The 19,592-nt window shown below is 37.3% G+C and overlaps 1 protein-coding gene across 1 annotated transcript in view; it reads left to right on the top strand.

Annotated features, from left to right (window-relative positions):
* The window catches only part of CNOT6L (CCR4-NOT transcription complex subunit 6 like), a 107,664-nt gene extending 91,842 nt beyond the window's left edge, over window positions 1-15,822 (top strand). The window contains exons 10-12 of the mRNA XM_030819037.1: window positions 160-387; window positions 2,861-3,063; window positions 8,580-15,822. Of these exons, the coding sequence (XP_030674897.1) occupies window positions 160-387; window positions 2,861-3,063; window positions 8,580-8,792 (644 nt within the window). The 3' untranslated portion in view covers window positions 8,793-15,822. The remainder of the gene's footprint in view (window positions 1-159; window positions 388-2,860; window positions 3,064-8,579) is intronic.
* Window positions 15,823-19,592: the final 3,770 nt, after the last annotated feature.

Below are 19,592 nucleotides of genomic sequence, written 5' to 3'. Positions count from 1 at the left end.
TAGCTTCTAAGAATTACTTTATGAGATAAAAGGGAAGTTATAAATTCTTGGAAAAGAGTAAAGAAGTAGCTATGGATCATATTGAGAAAACCTGAGGATGCCACATTTCTTCAAACATAAAGCATAACTTTGTCTTCTTTTTGTAATGTTTAAATTTAGGTATGAAGCCTATTCATGCTGCAGACAAACAGCTGCTTATAGTGGCAAATGCCCACATGCATTGGGACCCAGAGTATTCTGATGTGAAGCTCATCCAGACCATGATGTTTGTCTCAGAGGTTAAAAACATTCTGGAGAAAGCCTCTAGTAGGCCTGGCAGCCCAACTGCAGATCCTAATTCCATCCCGCTGGTGCTATGTGCAGATCTTAACTCATTGCCAGATTCAGGTATTTATAACATCATTTCCTCACTGCTGTCAATTTCACTTTTACTCTTGGTTCGGAGGCCAGCTAGCTCCTAAATTTTGAGTAGATAATTTCTCTTCTAAATTAAGGAATGTATCAGTAAGAATCCCATGGATGGGACATAAGGTAATAGAAGAGAGTTTAATAAAGAAGCTATTTCCAAAGGTGTTGGCTCGTTTAAGGGAAACAAAGCAATAAATGATGCAGTACTCTGCCACTAGGGGATTTAGTAATAGATCTCTTTACCACTCCTCTACCTAAAAGGGAAAGTGGTGGGAGCTGTCTGTCATTAGAACTTGGAAAAAATACAGTTGTAGGAAAGGGCCACATAATAGGAGTGATGGCTTTGAATTGCATGAAGCGGTCAATCCCTGGCAAACCAAAAAGAAGCCAGGGGAATATATATTCTTACCTCACTCTGCTTCTGTCCTCTCATCTCCTGCTAGGCTGCCCATTGATCAAATCCAACCAGAAGCTAGAGCGGGCAGGGATTTGCAGTTGATGCAATAAAGATCAGCTGCCTGAGGGACAGAGTGTACTGCAGAAGGGTGATCTGAAGGGGCAGCCAGAAAATATTCATTACATGTCGCTATCTAGTTTAATAATGTTAGCGACTTTTAAGTGAATTCATTAAATGATATTTGGATAATGTTAATAGTTACAGAAGAATGATCAAAATTATCCTAGGGCTTCATATTACTTCTTGAGCTCCACTGAAGTACTTTATGTCTGAACTTTTATCATTTTACTTTTTTAAAAATAATTTCCGCATTTTAGGTATCAAATGGAAAACATTAGACTATTACTCTTTTGCCAATACCAAAGCATATGCTAAATTTTGTATATTATCACTACTAGGCTATTTTAAGTTACTTAAAGTAACAATAAGGTTACTATAAGATAACCTAAATGCCTACACTTGGAATATTAAAAAAAGTCACTGAACTTGAAAACATCTATTTCTTCTTAGCAAATAATGCTGAAATCGTTGTTTATAAATGTTTGTCTTTAACCCCTAGCCTAATTGGCACTTTAACCACATGCTCCTTTCTTAATCCTTTCTTAAGTTGAATTACTCTCAAGTGCAAGTTTTTCTTCCATTGTATTTGACATATTGAAACCAGTTAGCTGTCATTTGGCAACACAACGTAGTGAAACGACTTTGCTACCAGACTGTCATGGTTGGATCCTGATTCTGCTACTTATGAACTATGCAATCTGTGACTAAGTTCCTCATTTTTCCTTTTTTTTTTTTTTGAGACAGAGTTGTGCTCTTGTTGCCAGGCTTGGAGTGCAGTGGTGCAGTCTTGACTCACTGCAACCTCCGCCTCCCGGGTTCAAGCGATTCTCCTGCCTCAGCCTCCCAGTAGCTGGGATTACAGGTGCATGCCACCACGCCCAGCTAATTTTTGTATTTTTAGTAGAGACAGGCTTTCACCATGTTGGCCAGGCTGGTCTCGAACTCCTGACCTCAGGTGATCCACCCACCTCGGCCCCTCAAAGTGTTGGGAGTTTTACAGGCGTGAGCCACCGCACCCAGCCTAGTTCTTCATTTTTAACAAGGGGGGAATCATGTTATCTACTTCATGGAATTGTTTGTGAGATTTACATGAATAAAGCACTTAGAACAGTGCCTGGCATGTAGCAAATACTAGACAAATGATAGTGCCTTCTGAGCTATTTACAATACTGATATTGTGCTTATCACACATTCATTATATCTTACCATCAATCCTTATTACAAATAGAAAGATGACTCTTAACAGTGCACTAATCATCATAAGGGTTTTGATACTGTTTTCATGTTTGCTAATTCAGTGGAAGCAGTGCACTTTTCTGAATGCTATTCTTCTCTTCAGCCTTGTATTTTTACCCAAGTGGTATACTTCTGGCATATAATATTCTTTGTAGTGTCAGACTGAGAAAACTCACTCTAGCTCAAAATAAAGAATGATATTGTCTAGCTGACATTAGATATTGAAATGTTGAAGATGCAAAATCCGTTTTTGTTGTAAACGATTTTTTATTAATGTGCTCTACTTATATATTCGCAAAGTTGTTGATTGCTTAGGATGGGGAAATACTAAAGAGATAGTGGTTTGGAATAATTTTCCAAAAACATTTAGGGTTAATACCTTCCTGGTGAATGCCATCCTAGGTCCTGGAAATGATCTTCAGCCTGAAGAACCACTAAGAAAACTAAGGATATCTTGAGTGTTCCTGATATATTTTGTTCTGAAATAGGCAGACATCCTTTGATTCATTTGATTGACTCATATGAAATGGCTGGTATTTGATTTTTTATTTTTAAACAACGACAAAAGGCAGTTTTATATGGCTTAACCTAAGAAAACTACTCTGAGCCTGGTGGATTAACCTGGTAACAAGTCTTGGCTGTGAATCCTTGTATAAGGTCTGAATGCTAAATGGAAGTGTCGCCTCTTTATTCTACCAGGTGTTGTGGAATACTTAAGCAATGGAGGAGTAGCTGACAACCATAAAGACTTCAAGGAACTAAGGTACAATGAGTGTCTTATGAACTTCAGCTGCAATGGAAAGAATGGAAGCTCAGAAGGGAGAATCACACATGGCTTCCAACTTAAGAGCGCCTATGAAAATAACTTGATGCCTTACACCAATTACACCTTTGATTTCAAAGTGAGTGGCAGCCTTTGGGCAGGTGTAGAAATTATTTCAGATACAAGCATGTAACAAAAAAGGTGTAAATTCTTTATGATTAATTGTATAATCTTCAGGAATTTTTAGATTCTTAAAATGTCTAGGCTAAGTATGCACCTAAATATAAGTAGGTTTATTGGGTTTTGTGGCTATTGTTGTCTTAAATTCTTCTTGCTCTCTTGTTTGTTTAGATTTCAAATAATATAATAACAAAAACTTCTAAAATGCTCACTAGGTACCAGGCACTGGTCAAAGCACTTTGTATATATCAACGTAGTTAACCCTCACCTGCTCAAACCATCCCTAACTTTCAGCAGTAACCTCCCTCCCCCCACCCCACAGAAAAGCACCGAATATAGCAAAACTCACTTTGAATGAATTTATATAGTATTTTCTCAAGATTTTCTTTCTAGTTTCCATTGATGTCTTAGTATCTTTAAATTTTTCAGGCTTCTTTTGGGTATGGGGTTAGAGAAGGTTGTACTTTGGTTCTATTTTATATCCATGTATTTATACTAATATATTCCTAGGCAGTGGGACACTCTAAAAGGAAAAGAAACATTTTTTGACAAATATGAAAAAAATGGAAAGGCTGATTGTACAGGACCAGCTATTCTTTAGAAAGACAGATTGTGGTGGCTTTATGTAATCTCTTTCCCAGTGCTGGTTTTCTGATCACTCTGTGTACCTGTAGCTCTGCTATTGTACCTCTCTTTGACTTTCTGGCATTTCAGGCATTTATAGTAGAATCTTATACTATCCGGAAAAATCCAAGTGTTAGCGGTTTGGTATAAGAAGCCTAGAGGGAATTTAATAAAATGCCAAAGGAAATTTACAAATGGCCTCCCTTATATCTCCAATAACCTTTTTCTATTTTTGTGTGGGTTAGCTCCTTTCCAAGAAACAAATAGGAGGAGGAAAAGAAATTCATGTGTTACTAATCAGCTTTCATAACCATGAAGTGAAAAAAAATTGCTTAGAAATTGAATCTAATTTAGTATTTTTGCTATTAGAAAAGATAATTCAATCCAGCGATAGTTCATTTTGTTCCAGCCACTCATATGTAGTGATGTGCTGGTAAATATTTAATAATGAGCTTTTTGGGAAAAAGCTCTGATTTGTGGTGTTTGCCGATTTCTGTGGTTTAAGTACTTCTGTAGCAGAATCCTGTCTCCCAACATGATACCATTGAACACAGAGTTCGGAAGAGGTGCTAAGAAAGCTAGTACTAGCTGACTCTAGCACATCATTGCTTTTATGTAAGCTTAAAGGAATACCTTATAATGATACACAGTTTACCACAGCTTAAATCCTATCCTTGTAACTGTAGTGATATATATCTCCCAGTATAACCCAGAAAACCTGTGATAAAGTTCCTGAAAATGAGTGTTTAGTAATTCTGCAACTATTATTATTGTTGAGGTATGTGTGTAGGTAAAAAGAAAAAAATTTTATTCTATTTCACATAGCCTTTTTTTTTTTTTAAGATAGAGTCTCAATTTGTCACCCAGGCTGGAGTGCAGTGGCAAGATTTTTGCTCACTGCAGCCTCAGACTCGTGTGCTCAAGACATCCTCCTACCTCTGCCTCCCAGATAGCTAGGACTACAGGCACACACCACCATGCCCAGCTAATTTTTTGTATTTTTAGTAGAGACAGGGTTTTGCCATGTTGCCCATGCTGGTCTCAAACTCCTGGATTCAAGCCATCTGCTTGCCTCAGCCTCCCAAAGTGCTGGGATTACAGGTGTAAGCCACCACACCCAGCCTAGACTTTTTTTTTTTTTTTTTTGAGACAGGGTCTCACTCTGTCACCTAGAGTGGCACAGTCATGACTCACTGCAGCTTCACCCTCCTGGGCTCAAGCAATCCTTCCACCTCAGCCTCTTGAGTAGCTGGGACTACAGGTGTGTGCCACCATGCCTGGCTAATTTTTGTATTTTTGAGGGGTTTTTTTGGTAGAGACAGGGTTTCACCATGTTGCCCAGGCTGGTCTTGGGCTAATTTTTGTATATTTGAGGGTTTTTTTTTTTTGTAGAGACAGGGTTTCACCATGTTGCCCAGGCTGGTCTTGAACTCCTGGGCTCAAGCAATCCGTCTACCTCAGCTTCCCAAAGTACTGGGATTACAGGTGTGAGCCACTGTGCCCAGCCTAGACTTTTTTAAAGCTTACTTCTTCCTTGTCCGTAAATAAAAAATCAGAGAAACACAATTTGGGAGATTAATCCACCTTCCTCAGTCATCTGAATTTGTTTAAAATTATTTATTGACGGTCCTTCAAAAGCTCTTACATGTGTTAATAATTGAATCGAAAATCCTATTGAGCTATTTACATTGTTCAAATAAGTATGGCTAAAGAACTAGAAAAATGCCTGGCTCAGAGAGTGTTTGATGTTTGGATGTATAAGATAGGATCAGAGAGAAGGATAAAGGTATAAGTTGGTGGGAGAGAGTAATATATGGGAAGATAAATAGGCTGGCTGGATAGATAGATGGGATGAGAGGATAGAATAGTATTTCAAGGAAGGATGGCTAGAGACTAAGGGCACACCTGAGTAGAGAGAATTGAGCTCTTAGTCCAAGTAACAGAAAATGAACTTTTCAGTTTTATACATATATTTTACATAATTAATGCTATCCCAATATTGAAAGCAATCAGTAAAAAAGGATAGGTAACATCAAATATAAAATGCCATGTGATCAGCATTGAATGCAGATCCAATTGTATTAGTGAGGGGCCATTGTATCAGTGAGGTGTTAAATTTTGTTTGCTTAGCTTAGTATTTGTTTACTTTCTTGGTCTTTGAACAAGATAGAAATGTAGAAAAGAGGTATTTAGAGCTCAGATTCATTTAATTGTAAACTGATTTGGAATGAACTGAAGGGTAAACAATTAGAAGAATTACTCCTCTTTCAACATTACTTTCAGACCAGGTAAGTTTAATAAACAGCTTAATTCAAACCTACTGCTGCTGCTCCTCACCCCACGTTTATCCTCTAATCTGAGGGTGTGCCCAAATCATTTAATAAAAAAAGGGAAGGACAGCTTTTATTTTATAGCAAATAGTAAACTTTTCTGTTACATTATGAAATTGATATTGTAATTTTCTGGCATTCTTTTAAAAAAGCTTAGCATAATGGTAACTCAGACTATTAATATTTTTGTTGTGTTTTGACTTTTTGTTCAAATACACTTCTATAGACTTATACAATAAGTCTTTACTAATATAAAGAGTGCATTTTCCCACATTATTAGTATTATATCTTTTAAAAAAGAAACTGACTCAAAAGGGTTAAAAGTCATTAGTCTATAACCTTCTTTGTGCATATGATCAAAGTTAGGGATCCTCCTCATAGATGCATATGTACAAATATGTTGGGTGAATTCACAGACATAACCTGGCTAAGAGTTTTGATAAGAGTTTTTACTCTGGATATTTCAAACCAAGAAAATAGTTACAAGTGATGCATTCAATTAAAAGCATCTTACTTCCTGGAGTGTTTAACTTTTTCTTGGGGCCTACCTTTGCAAAGAACTCTAGCAGTTGATGTGCATGACGGCACTCTAATAAGGTTGTAAGATGTAGGAGGGTTTGTCGCCCAGGTTGGAGTGCAGTGGCATGTTCTAAGTTCACTGCAACCTCTGCCTCCCAGGTTGAAGCAATTCTTGTGCCTTGACCTCCCTAGGAGCTGAGACTACAGGTGCATGCCCCCAGACCCAGCCATTTTTTTTTGTATTTTTAGTAGAGAGGAGGTTTCACCATGTTGGCGAGGCTGGTAATTAACTCCTGGCCTCAAGTGATCTGCCCGCCTTGGCCTCTGAAAGTGCTGGGACTACAGGCATCAGGCATGAGCCACTGTGCCCGGCCCTATAGGAGATTTTATTCAACATAAGTAATTGAGATTATTTCACGTGTTTTATTTTAGAATTGAAGCAAAAAGTTGTCTCATAAGGAGAAATAAAACTACCGTGATCCTTGTTAACTCATTTTCTAAAATATCACTGTAAAACTAGGCATTATAACCAAAATGAAGGGATAATATCTTATGATCCTATCATTTTTTGACTGTTTAAACTTGGAGTCCCCTGGACTCATGTAAGTTCCTTAATTTGTGGTAAAGTAAGGTTGGATAAGGGCTTCTTTTTGTTTCTTTTCTTTTATTATTATTTTTTAAGAGACGGAGTCTTGCTGTCAGCCAGGCTGGAAAGCAGTGGGACAATTATAAGTAGCCTCAAACTCCTGGCCTCAAGTGAGCCTCCTGCCTCAGCCCTCTGAGTAGCTGGGACTATAGGTGCCTGCCGCTACACCTGGCTAATATTTAAATTTTTCATAAAAACCTGGGTCTCATTATGTTTACCAGGCTGGTCTTGAACTCCTGGACTTAAGCCCATCCTCTTGCCCCCACCTCCCAAAGGGTTGGGATTACAGGCATGAGACACTGCACCTGAATCTTGTCTCTTAGAAGAGGAACCGTTTTGGTGTTTTGATATTGGTCAAATGAAAATCAACAAACTGAAATGATTGTGTCCAAAATCTCACAATAAAAAAATTTGTTTTCATTAAAAGTTTTTATTTTTTAAGTAGCCCATTTCATTATTATACCAGTTAAAGTATTGGCTGGAACTCATGTATAGTATTTGTAAATAGGTTTTTACAGGTGTAGAAATATTTCTCACTACTTGGGCTCAGGCTGTCTTGATATGAATAGGAACTAGATAGGAAGAAATTTGATTTTGCTGCCTTGCATACACAACCTGGGATAATAAAAGCCCCCTGGTTTTAGACTTACTGATCAGACAAATCAAGTCATCTAGCTCTGAGAGATAAAACTGCTATGTATGGCTTCCTGATGAATGATTTTTGCTGAGTTACCCTTATGTAGCAAGGAAATCCAGAATTTATACATATTCCAGTATTTGTGAAAATGAGTATTTTAAATTAAGAATAGAATACTTAACTGTGTAGTGTTTTGTATGTATATAGCAAATCTGGGAAAGCTAAACTAGGATTAGCAAGTCCATAAACATGGTTTACTACAGCTTCAGTCAGGTGTGTTTGGATATCTTGATATGCAAATAATTGAAAATAATACCATTAACTATGTATGTGCTTATGTAAATATTCTTATTTTCTACTTATTATAGCCAATAGGATTAGTACAGGCTCCATTATATTTATACTGATACGTTGGATTTCACTAAACCAAGCAGGCCAATTCTAAAGATGACTAGACATAATTTAATGTGTTTAGCTTCTCAAATTATCACTTACACACAAATGGAAGGATTTATAATTCCAATAGCGTGCTGTGTTTCCCTATTGAGCCACGTTTATTTCATGTAATACCCATTGAATATTTGAGCCTTATTTGACCCACTATCAAGACAACAGGTACCAGAAGAAAGGGTATTCAGTTTTTTAGTTTTTATAAATTATGGATTGTTCTTTATATATCTTGAATTTTTCTTTTTTTCCTATCCCCAATCTCTTTCCAGGGCGTGATTGACTACATTTTCTATTCCAAGACTCATATGAACGTGCTTGGTGTCCTGGGGCCTTTAGATCCTCAATGGCTGGTTGAGAACAACATCACTGGGTGTCCACACCCTCACATCCCTTCAGACCACTTCTCACTGTTAACACAACTTGAACTCCACCCTCCACTCCTGCCTCTTGTCAATGGTGTTCACTTGCCTAATCGGAGGTAGTGGAGTACTGCCCCGCCAAGACGGGGATCTGTTGCTATGGACCTGTACAGTTGTAAATCAAAGTATGTAGGAGTGAAGTATGGCCATCCTTAAGCTGCTTCTTCAGGTTTCTTTCATTATGTGTTTGCTGTAAGACTTTGTACACATTTTTGTGCATATTGGCATCATTTGGCAGTAGGGCTGGAACCAAAGTATTACTCTTTTTCCAAAATTTTAATTGAACATGTTTTTAAATTGGACCTTCTTTATATTGTATTAAGAGCCAGCATTCAAAACTGATAAATTACCAATTTGAGGCCCAACAACAGTGTATTTGTTTTTCCAAAACAAATACTTTCTTTTGAATGGTTTCAGTGAGCCAACCATTTTATAAAAGGCAATTTTTAAAAACTATAAATGCAGTATTTTAAACTGAATGATGATATGCCTTCCAGGGAAAACCTTGAATTTTTCCTTTATAACTGATTTTTGGATTCCCAAGTCATTTGCACATTAACAGAGTACTTAAGTTAGCTTATTCTGTACATAAACTATGATATAGCCTCTATACATTGTAAGAAAATTTGAAAAATTAAAGATGGTTGCACCGTATGCTTTCATAATCAAGCATGTAACACCACATGACAATTTGTTGGCCAAATGCTGGTTTGGAGTTTTTTGAGGAATCACTTTATTTTTTTTGTCCTCTCTATATAGCCTTATTGGAAGTATTAATTCTAAGCCTGTCTCTCAAGTTTATTTATAGAGAAAGAGTAAGTAATCTGTATTGCCACATACCTTGAGAAGAGAATGCGGTATGTTTAGGATGCCCACAGAATGAATTTTTCCTTATTCCAATTCAGCCTTCTTTCTGTCTGGTTGTGCCAGGAAAACAGATGTTATATGACCTATATCATTTTTGCCATTATAGTCAAATGTTAAAAGAAGAAAAAAATCTGCTGAATAAAAAGGCCTTGATCAAAGTTTCAGATGGGGAAAATCATACAGATATTTTATGTGTTTCCAACATAGATTATGTGGCTGTTGGTTTTTTGAGATGACAGTGCAAAGGATTTGGGAGAGAGAACAAATTTGGGGCAGTAGTTGAAAACGTTGGGTCATTTTCCTGACTCTAGCTGCCAAATGGCCATCATATGCTTTTAATCTTTGTTTCAGTTGTCTGTCAGGGTTGAATTAAGAAGCTACTGGTTTATTCCCAATTGTTGATGCCTTTAGGTATGTTGGAATCTTTTTTTTGCCTAGGAGGGGCCAGTTGAAAATCTGTGACTCAAGAGGCAGTGAACAGAATACTGTTTTCTGGGGAAAAATTGGTTGGCTACTTGATGTTAATTATGGCACAGTAACAGGAAAAGGTTGTGTCTGTGTTTTTAAGTTTTTCTTTATTCTGCTTTTTTGCTGCTATAAGAGTTTTCTGAAATTTATATTTTAAACTTTTCATGCACTTTACTGTTTCTAGTCTCAAAATGTGATATTTTTAATAAACAAGAAATTTTCCATTATGTGAATGAAATTTTAAAAGACAATAGCCTATATTTGTGTCTCACTAATATATAAAGTACAGGTCAAATTTAAATTATTTAATTAGTTTTAAATATACACAATTTGTCTCCTCTTTCAAACCTAACATCTTAGGCTGTTTTATTAGTCTTAAATGATGCATTTACTTTGGTCATTTTATGCTAATTTCTTCCATAGTAAATTAATCAGGCTATATAAGGTAATATTTCCCCAGAGGGTAATTTTAGTGGGACGAGGGTGGTGGGATGATGTCATACCATACATGGGATTGCATCAGAAGGGTTCTGTAAAGCCTAAACTCCCTTTTAAAAGTGCCTAGTGATAGAGGCGTTGTTTGTCATCTATTATAATTGGAATGTCATTGTAGTTCAGTGAATTTTGATGCAAATAAAATATCTTTTAAAAATGTTAAAGTACCAGAATAAACAAAAAGAAGCAACCCTTAAGATGACAGATTTTCCTCAACATGCAGGTTTCCCTTCTTATATACCTCAAGTATCCAACATCTAGCCATGCAAATTGATTACCTGAAGCATAGTACTGGAAAGTAGAATAGCATGAAAAACTTAATTTTGTGGACATTACCTTTTTTTGTAATCAGCTACTGTATGTTTTATTTTAGATCTTTTGTTTTGGGTGGGTTTTCTGCTCTGGAGGTATATGCACTAACAAAACATTTTCCTCCTTTCATATACGCATGTTAATTAGCAATGTGAGCAATATTTCCTACCATACTTCACTCCCAATATTTTTTGAGATGTTTGTATAAAATGGAATTTAAAGTTCACTTATGATTGTATATGAACCACAGAGGAGCCCATTTATTAATAAAAAACTTTTTTAATAGTTAAATGTAGAGGGAAAAAATAAAAAAAATGGGAAACATTGTAAACAGCTTAAGTTTATTTTGTGTATGATCGAGGCACTCTGTTGCAGGAAGGTGTGTAATTGGGTTCTCTCTGCTTCAAATGCGCTCTTTCAAACCATTCATTATCCTGTGTATTTTTAATGTGGTTTTAGTAAATGTTGGTAGTAGCTCTGTTGAAGTAGGTAATTGTGTTATGTTTTGGGTGGTACACACTTGGGGCATGGTAACCCAAATTTCATGTGCACGGTTTCCCTTTAGCCCACTGCCCAAATTTCACATACCCTTCACCCTTTGTTCCCTTTGTAAAAGGAGTGGTATCTGTTTTGAGCTGCCAATTCAGATGATCAGAAATGCTGCTTTCCTCAGCATTGTCTTGTTAAACCGCATGCCATTTGGAACTTTGGCAGTGAGAAGCCAAAAGGAAGAGGTGAATGACATACATATATATATATATATATATATTCAATGAAAGTAAAATATATATGCTCATATACTTTCTAGTTATCAGAATGAGTTAAGCTTTATGCCATTGGGCTGCTGCATATTTTAATCAGAAGATAAAAGAAAATCTGGGCATTTTTAGAATGTGATACATGTTTTTTTAAAACCGTTAAATATTATTTTGATATTTGTCTAAGAACTGGAATGTTCTTTAAATTTACTAAAACAGTATTGTTTGAGGAAGAGAAGACTGTACTGTTTGCCATTATTACAGTCATACAAGTGCATGTCAAGTCACCCACTCTCTCAGGCATCAGTATCCACCTCATAGCTTTACACATTTTGATGGGGAATATTGCAGCATCCTCAGGCCTGACATCTGGGAAAGGCTCAGATCCACCTACTGCTCCTTGCTTGTTGATTTTGTTTTAAAATATTGTGCCTGGTGTCAACTTTTAAGCAACAGCACTGCCTAAAAGCAAGCAGAGAACAGAATCCCAGCACCATTCTATAGGCAACTTTTTAGAATTCAGATATAGTAAATCTGTTCCAGATTTATGATGTTTTATGTAAAAAAAATTTTGTATAATAACATAGCTGAATATTTTTGTTTCATTTCTTTGATGTAAGGCGTGTGAACATTCGTTTGAATATCACATGTTGAAGTCAGGTATGGCACAATGGGTTCTGAGACCAGCTTTTCCTCCCCTCCCATTTGCCTTGTTCCAAGCTCTTTCTTTTTTCAAATTACTTTTCTGGTATTCATAGGCAGGTATTTAATTTTACTAATTAGCATCCTGTGTGAATGTATTAAAGAAGCCACTGTGTTTTAGTGTAGTTGGCAAAAATATAAAAGCTGTTTCTTATTTGCCCCTATTTTTTTTGGTGTTTTAAAATTATATATTAAATCACAGAGAAGCAAGGGAGAAAGTTGAAAGATATCTAAGGCTCATATCACTTGATTCTGTGGTAGATTATATTAGAATTGAGGATGTGGCACATTAAAACTGGAACATGGGCAAATATAGTGTTCCATTTTAAAATTCTAAGTTTATATTGTTAAATGGGTGAAAATTTAAGTTTGTATTTGCATTTCCAAGCGTTTCTAAAAATCACTAATGCCATCTATACTTTTAGTGTGAAACAGCAGAGTATAGAAAGCACAGGGAAGAATAGGCTAAATATGTTCTTTGAAGAACCAGAGGCATATAACCATATCATTATGTCATTCCTAATACATGGCTAGATTTTCTAATGATAAAATCGACTGTGTCCCAATGCTTATTTGATTCTAAGCTTTTTTATTCTGTTTCTGAGATATTTTAATAGCTTTGCAAAATATGCTGACCAGTTTTTGGAAAATAATGGTTTTTATAGCAAGCAAAGACTTTATGGCACATTTTCAAAATAGCACTCGTACATACTTACATTTTGACAGAAATGTGAATTCTCACATTGGTAAGATATTCTTTTTCCCACCTGCCCTACCCTTTAAAAAAGGTCACTTTTCTAATGTGTAGCAGATTCATTTGCACCTTTCCCTTCTTTGAGTCATATCATGTTTGGAGAACTGTGTGAACTGTAGGTAGACAAATTAACTAGGGACGCCAGAAACTTGAACTAAAGTTTTAAATTTGTAGGCAAATGAGAACTTTTATACTATGGTTGCTTTGGGTGATTCTAATTTTGTAATAGCATCATGATCACCAAAATTAATTCAAACATTTTAGTACATCTTTAACCTGTCTTATTTACCAAAGTTCTAATCTGTTTAAGAACAGGATGCCAAGAACATCTTTCATTTTATAGAATGATATGCTCACCTTTATTTTATAAGTGTCACCTAAAAGCTTGAGGGTAAAAAAGAAGCAGCCCATATATCTAAACTACAGGATGTCTTGAACAAGATTCACAGAAAGAAAGAAAGCAGTTCTTTCCAGGAAGGTGGTAAGGAAGAGCATGCATATTTCTTGTTTTAACCAAATACCTTTTTTATGTAAATGTCTCTATTAAACCACAGGTCCTACACCAGGAAATAGGGTGATACCAGGAAAATACCAAGCTTTATTAACCCAGTTGGCAGTTCCTTGTGGCATACATTTGGTTAGACTTGGGTTTTTCTTGAAACCAAGGGAAAATAAGCATGTTGAGTTCTTCGTTCAACAGACATGACATTGAAGTAATGGAATATTTTTTAAGCAAAATAGTTTTCACTTTCAAAGCATATGACATAAGGACATTTGTGCTTATTGTTAATTTTTATGGTACATTGTATAAACTGAGTAGCATTGAACTGCATTTAGAAGTATGTCATCAGAAACAAATCACATTATGAAAAGGATATACAAATGCCAGGTGATATGACTCTTTTGGCATGGTGGTAGCATGGTCCATTCAGCTTTCAGAATCTTTCAGAGGCTCTAGTTTGGTGCCTATTACTAGTTATTTTTGTTAGAACAATCTCTCAAAATTTAGATAATTTTCCAGTTGTATGTCTGTCACTTTTAACTCTAAAGCATAAGAATCATGGTAACCCTCGCAGAAGTGGTCCTTTCTTGCTCATTTCAGTTTCGTATTAATTTCAAATCACATGTATTTTCTTTCAAGCTATCAATTGTTGTATGTACCACATTTAATTAGTTTATAGTTACCTGAAGTCACAAAATTGATTCAGCATTGATGTCAAACAATGGCTTTGCTTCTTACCAAACAGACTTAGTATCCTGCTGCTTGTTTCAATCTTGATGCAGTAAGTGATGCAGTATCTGGGTTTGTATTTACTTAGAAACTGTACTGTCCTTTCTCTGTGCTTAAATTGCTAAAAATATATTCCCTTACCTGTGAAATTCCTGAGCGGTGCTCTGCCAACTTTTCGAGGGGAGGGATTTGGATGGCTGTGTTACTGCACGCTGGATCTGGAATTGTTCAGGGTTATGAGTGACAAATTTCTTAAACACCAGCAGCACTGAGATGTGCACTATGGGCATTCGTACAGTTGTCCAAATGCAAACAACTTTTTCATCTTGGAGAAGCTGAGATACAGAGTTCAATAGAACTACTTGGAATATTTTGAGAAGGTTGAATGTTTCGTCTTTGGCTTTGTTGTCTCTGGAGTGGGGAAGTATGGAGGGCTTTTTTTTTGTTTTTTTTTTTAAAGAGAGTGTGTATGTACTTTTTCTCTATAAGGGCCAGGGTGTCGGTCAAATTCACCATGGATTAATTTATATCTTCTGTTGTGATTTTTTTCAACTATATAACAAGTGCCAACTAATTGTCCGTGGGACAATCTACTTTTCCACTCAGTTTATCATTTTGAGTAGGGAAAGGTTAATTTATTTTCATTACCTGTCATTAAGTTAAAGAATTCATTATTTTGCGTACATTTGAGTCATTCTGTGGCCTATAAAGTGTTTTTGTAACTATCTAATTCTAATGGTTGGAAAGCAAAGCACATGACTGTAAAACCAAGCAAGGTGTTTTAGTAACTTTTTCCCTGAATACTTGGTAGTTTCCATTGATACTATTCCAAAACAAATTCTGCTCTTTTAGGTTGTATATTTACTTTGCTTTTGTTCTAAGAAAAAGCCAAGGACTAAATCAACTTGTTATTGTGTTTCAGTAATCAGTTTAAAATCTAAGATTTTTTTTAAAATTAGAATATTTAATGAAGTGCCATGTAATTGTAGCTTGCTAGTGTTTAATGTTTAATAGACTGGTTCTATAGGTGTTTTAACCATTTAACACTCTCTGCCATCCCTGGAGAAAGTGGTTCTATTCTTACTGAACACATTCTCTCTGACAAAATCACCAGCTGCTTTATTTTTCTATTTATTACAGTTAAACAGTTGATGAGGTCTGAATCTTGACCAAAACTGCTCAGCTGAGATGTTTTTCACAATAGACACTGTACAAAGTGTGCGTGCAAAAGGACACGGTTGGTAGTATTTTTTCATTAATGTGAACATTGACTAAAAAAAAGCAGTCCTGCCTTTTAAATCTTGTGGCAGCTCAGAAGGGAGGTGCTTAAGAACCTTAACTACTATGTCAGATAACAAAATATTTTTTTCCATTTTGGAGATTGGTTACTGCTCACACATGATGTATAGGGCTAAATATATGCTTGTTTCCTTGCACCTGTGTACTTCCCCTCTCTCCCTCCCTTTCCTTCCCCTGTAGGCAATAAATGGCCATTTTGCAACTGCATACCTTTGTCTTGGTTTTTGACTCTTTATTTGTGCAGTATAAACCTCTGCTTTTAGGTTGATACGTCTCTTCTAAAGTGAACTAGGGAGCCAAGATAATTCAGGGGAAAATACATAATTACAAATTCATGCTACATTTTTTTTTTTCTGGTGAAAACTACTAAGTACATTGTTTAAAAAAAATTCTGAAGCTAGTTATATGACTTGCTTTGCCTGAAGAAACCAGTGCAAAGCACTGTCTGTCACTTCTGAGTGGAAGTTTAAGGGCCAGTCTTTAATTTGCCATATTTCCTTTTCTTGCCTGTGTGATCATAGAAGTATATGTTGAAATGAAACCTCTCATTCCAGATCCTTAAGTGACTTTGTTGAAGAGAACTCCCCTGCTGTCCTTTGGACATGTAGTGTAAGAAACAACTGCTAAATCTCAGTGTGTTAATACAATAAAGTTGTGTTCTTAGGGCTTAATTTAGTCAATACTGACTGACAGACAACCACCAGACAGATTTGCTGAGTTACCAATATTGAAAAAACTCAACAGCTGGACCTGCTAAGATCTCAAGTAAATTGATTCAACAAACATTCAGGTATCTTCTGTGAACAAGGTGCTGTGGATATATTAAGATGAAAGACATCTTTATAATGCCTATCCTCCGAGAATTCATATTCCAAATACTCTATGACACAGAAGATATTCCAGTGTTTTAGTCAAAGTAAAGGTATCTTAAATCATAGAATCTTGGAAAGAGTGAGAGAGAAGGCACATAGTGAAATAATTAGGAATTCTGCAAACTATGTTTACAGATATTCGGCTGAAAAATGACTTTAAAATAAGGTGTGATTGATAGAGAACAGATTATTTTTAGTGAAACAAAACAGCTGTGCAGCTTAGTAAGTGCTTGGAAAAGATAATGGTAGATTATTTTGGAACAGATTGTCAACATTGACAGTTCAGTGCCTATTGACTTGTTTTTACCAAGGATCCAATGTGAGGAGGCTGTCACTGACCCTGAGGAACTTGTCTTCACAGAAGGCTTTGTGTTGGCCAGCCTTTAGGAAGTCCTCCAAAAGTGGACTCACTCTCACGTGAAGTGAATCTTGAAGTTGTCCAGATTTCAAGATAACTGCTAAGATACCTTTGTGATGAGGCATTGAAGACATTCACCAAGTGTCCTTTCATTTCACTATCTGGCCTTGGGCAAAATGTAGGCTCAATGGTAAAGTGGAGATGAAGGAAATCTCACGAAATCGGTCTCCCAAAAGCAGAAACCAAGACAAGGGTTTGCATGGAGGTAGTTTCTTTGGGTAATTGATCTCAAGAATGAATGGAAGACAAGGAAGAATGAAATAGGGAAGGAGAGAAAGCCAAGTCAAGAATGTGTTACAGAGCTGACCACTTCTGTGGGCAACTGGGGAATAAACATGCCAAGGACCCTCTGTGGAGCTGAAGAGAAGCCACCTGAAAATTATCTTCATGAGGAATGGGATGAGGCAAAGTTTACTCCATGGGTGTTAATTCTTTTTCCCATCCATGTTTGTGCCTGTATCAAATTCACTTAGCAAGTTCCTGCAGGTGTCCCATATAGTGATAATGGAGAAATGGGATGAGGGGGTGGGTGGTGCAAAAAGCGAGTAATGTTTGGTGTGGCTCAGGCAAAGTGTATCAAGTTACACCGGTGTGCATCTGGCTGCCAAGGTAATAGAATAAGGAAGTGAGCTGAGAGGTGTGAAGTGAATATAAGAGGGGTCCACTACAGTGTAACCCCTTGTACCACCGAGATCTGTTTGGGCCCAGGGTCAAGTCCATTTCATCCTAGCCTACATTGTGGCAGGCTGTAATCTCAATAAAAAAATAGATGAGTAGTGGGACAAAGAATATAGTCCCCTGCTGCGGGTGGTTCTGAGGCTGTGATTAATATTTGTCTTCCCTCTTCTATTACACATTTCAGATTTTACACAGCTTTGCAGCAGCCTGTCAGTGGGTCTAGGTTGCCTCTCTGAGGTGGTGTGCCCAGACCTTCATCCCAACAAGATATAATTACACTTGCTGGGTGACGGTTGCTTTCCTGGACATAAAGGAACCAAGAGATGCCCAGTGAATCTTGGGTTTCAGACTTGCTTCTTTCTGCCTCCTATTGTGGGAGCAACCCCACCTTCTCGTCAATATGATGAGTCTGTGTATGCCAGCATTGTGAGCCCAAAATGACCCCTTTCTGGGAGCAGCCAATATATTTCCCGTGCCTAGGTGTGGGTGGATATAAAGTCTGGGTCTTAGCTCACCTCAGCAACTCTGAAGGGCCTTCCCACCTTCAAAGTTCCCAGGGTGCCTTTCTGCATTGTCCCCCTGAACTCTTTTCTCAGTCAAATCCTAATTCCTTTCCGTTTTACAGGGTTTGATTCTGAGAGCACTCACTGATGTTTCCTGCATGCTAATCTCCATCTGAGTCTCTTCCCAGGGAACACAACCTGCAACACTGAGCTCCAAGGAGGCATGCCAGCAGTATATTAGGACTGCCTCCAGGACTCCTTGCTTGATCCACTGGAGAGTGCCACCATGTCAATAAAATGCAGTCTTATTCTGGTGCCCTGGTTCACACTTTGAATATCTACTTTTACATGTTTCTTCAGTTCCTAGTCGTGTTAGCCCAGATCTTAGAATTCTTTGGGTGTGTACACTGCATTCTTCTGGTGTAGATACTATATTCCTTGCTCAGACTGTAATGTGATGATAGTTACTGGTCACAGTCAAGGAGAGGAGGCAGGAGTGGATCTAATGGAGGGTGAGCATCACCTTGTGAGGCACCTGCTACATGTGAAAACTTTGTGAGTTATGCAGGCAAAGAGAGGTTTCTTTCCTCTAGCAAGGAAGAGGGGACTGGGGGCTAAGAATATCTGGGGATTCAATCGTCTCTGGCTTTTCTACCCAAATATCCCCAGCCCAGGGTTTAGGGTTCACTTTGAATGCACAACCTCAGAGATGATGTCTGTATTCTTTGTGGCTCTGCTATTATTGTGCAAATCCTGAGCCTGATCTTTGGCACTGTTTGCCCTATGGCTGCTGAAATGATAGTCTATAAACACTGCCATGGATGCATTCTTTCACAGTATGCCCTGAGTTATGGTTAGCTAATTTGAGCCTGTCATTTTCTTTTTTTCAAAGTGTCTAAACTCCATTTTGAAAACCAGGTAACCTTACAGTCCTTAGACTTATCATTGCCCCTAACAGTTTAAGTGCCACTGTTTCCTTTCCACTTGCACTTCAAACCCACTACTAAGGAAAGTGCACTAGTGCACTGTCTAGTCACTTCACCAACCAGCAATGAAGTGTCTAGAGAGTGACACAGGTCCAGAATCCATCTAAAGCCTTTGCTTCCTTGGGCTATTTCTGGTACTAATTGTCCTAGGCTAAGTTCCTCTGGAGGACAGAGCCTGAGAGATCTTCCTTGTAGGTAATTTATTTTGGGATGTGATCTTCAGAAACGAATAGGGATTGCAAGGAGTCAAATAGGAAAGGAAAGCCAATTTAGTGGTGAGTTATTGAGCTGATCACATCTGTGGGCAACTGAGGCTTGATCCTAGCAGGATCCTTCTGAGGAGCTACGTAAAATGCACCTCAGAATGTCCACTGGAGGAGTAAAAGAGGAGAATATCCAGTGGCTCCTATACCCCATTGGCCAAAGGTCACTTACCTAGGTATTAACTCTCTCCCATATCCAAGTTTAGCTTTTCTTATGACAATGGTGAAGGATTCTGAACTTCATTTGAAGCAAATCC

Source organism: Nomascus leucogenys, chromosome 9, assembly GCF_006542625.1.
Source record: "Nomascus leucogenys isolate Asia chromosome 9, Asia_NLE_v1, whole genome shotgun sequence".
In the NCBI taxonomy this organism is placed as follows: Eukaryota; Metazoa; Chordata; class Mammalia; order Primates; family Hylobatidae; genus Nomascus; species Nomascus leucogenys.
Note: the sequence above shows the minus strand (reverse complement) of the source record. Positions and strands in the feature narration are given on the sequence as shown.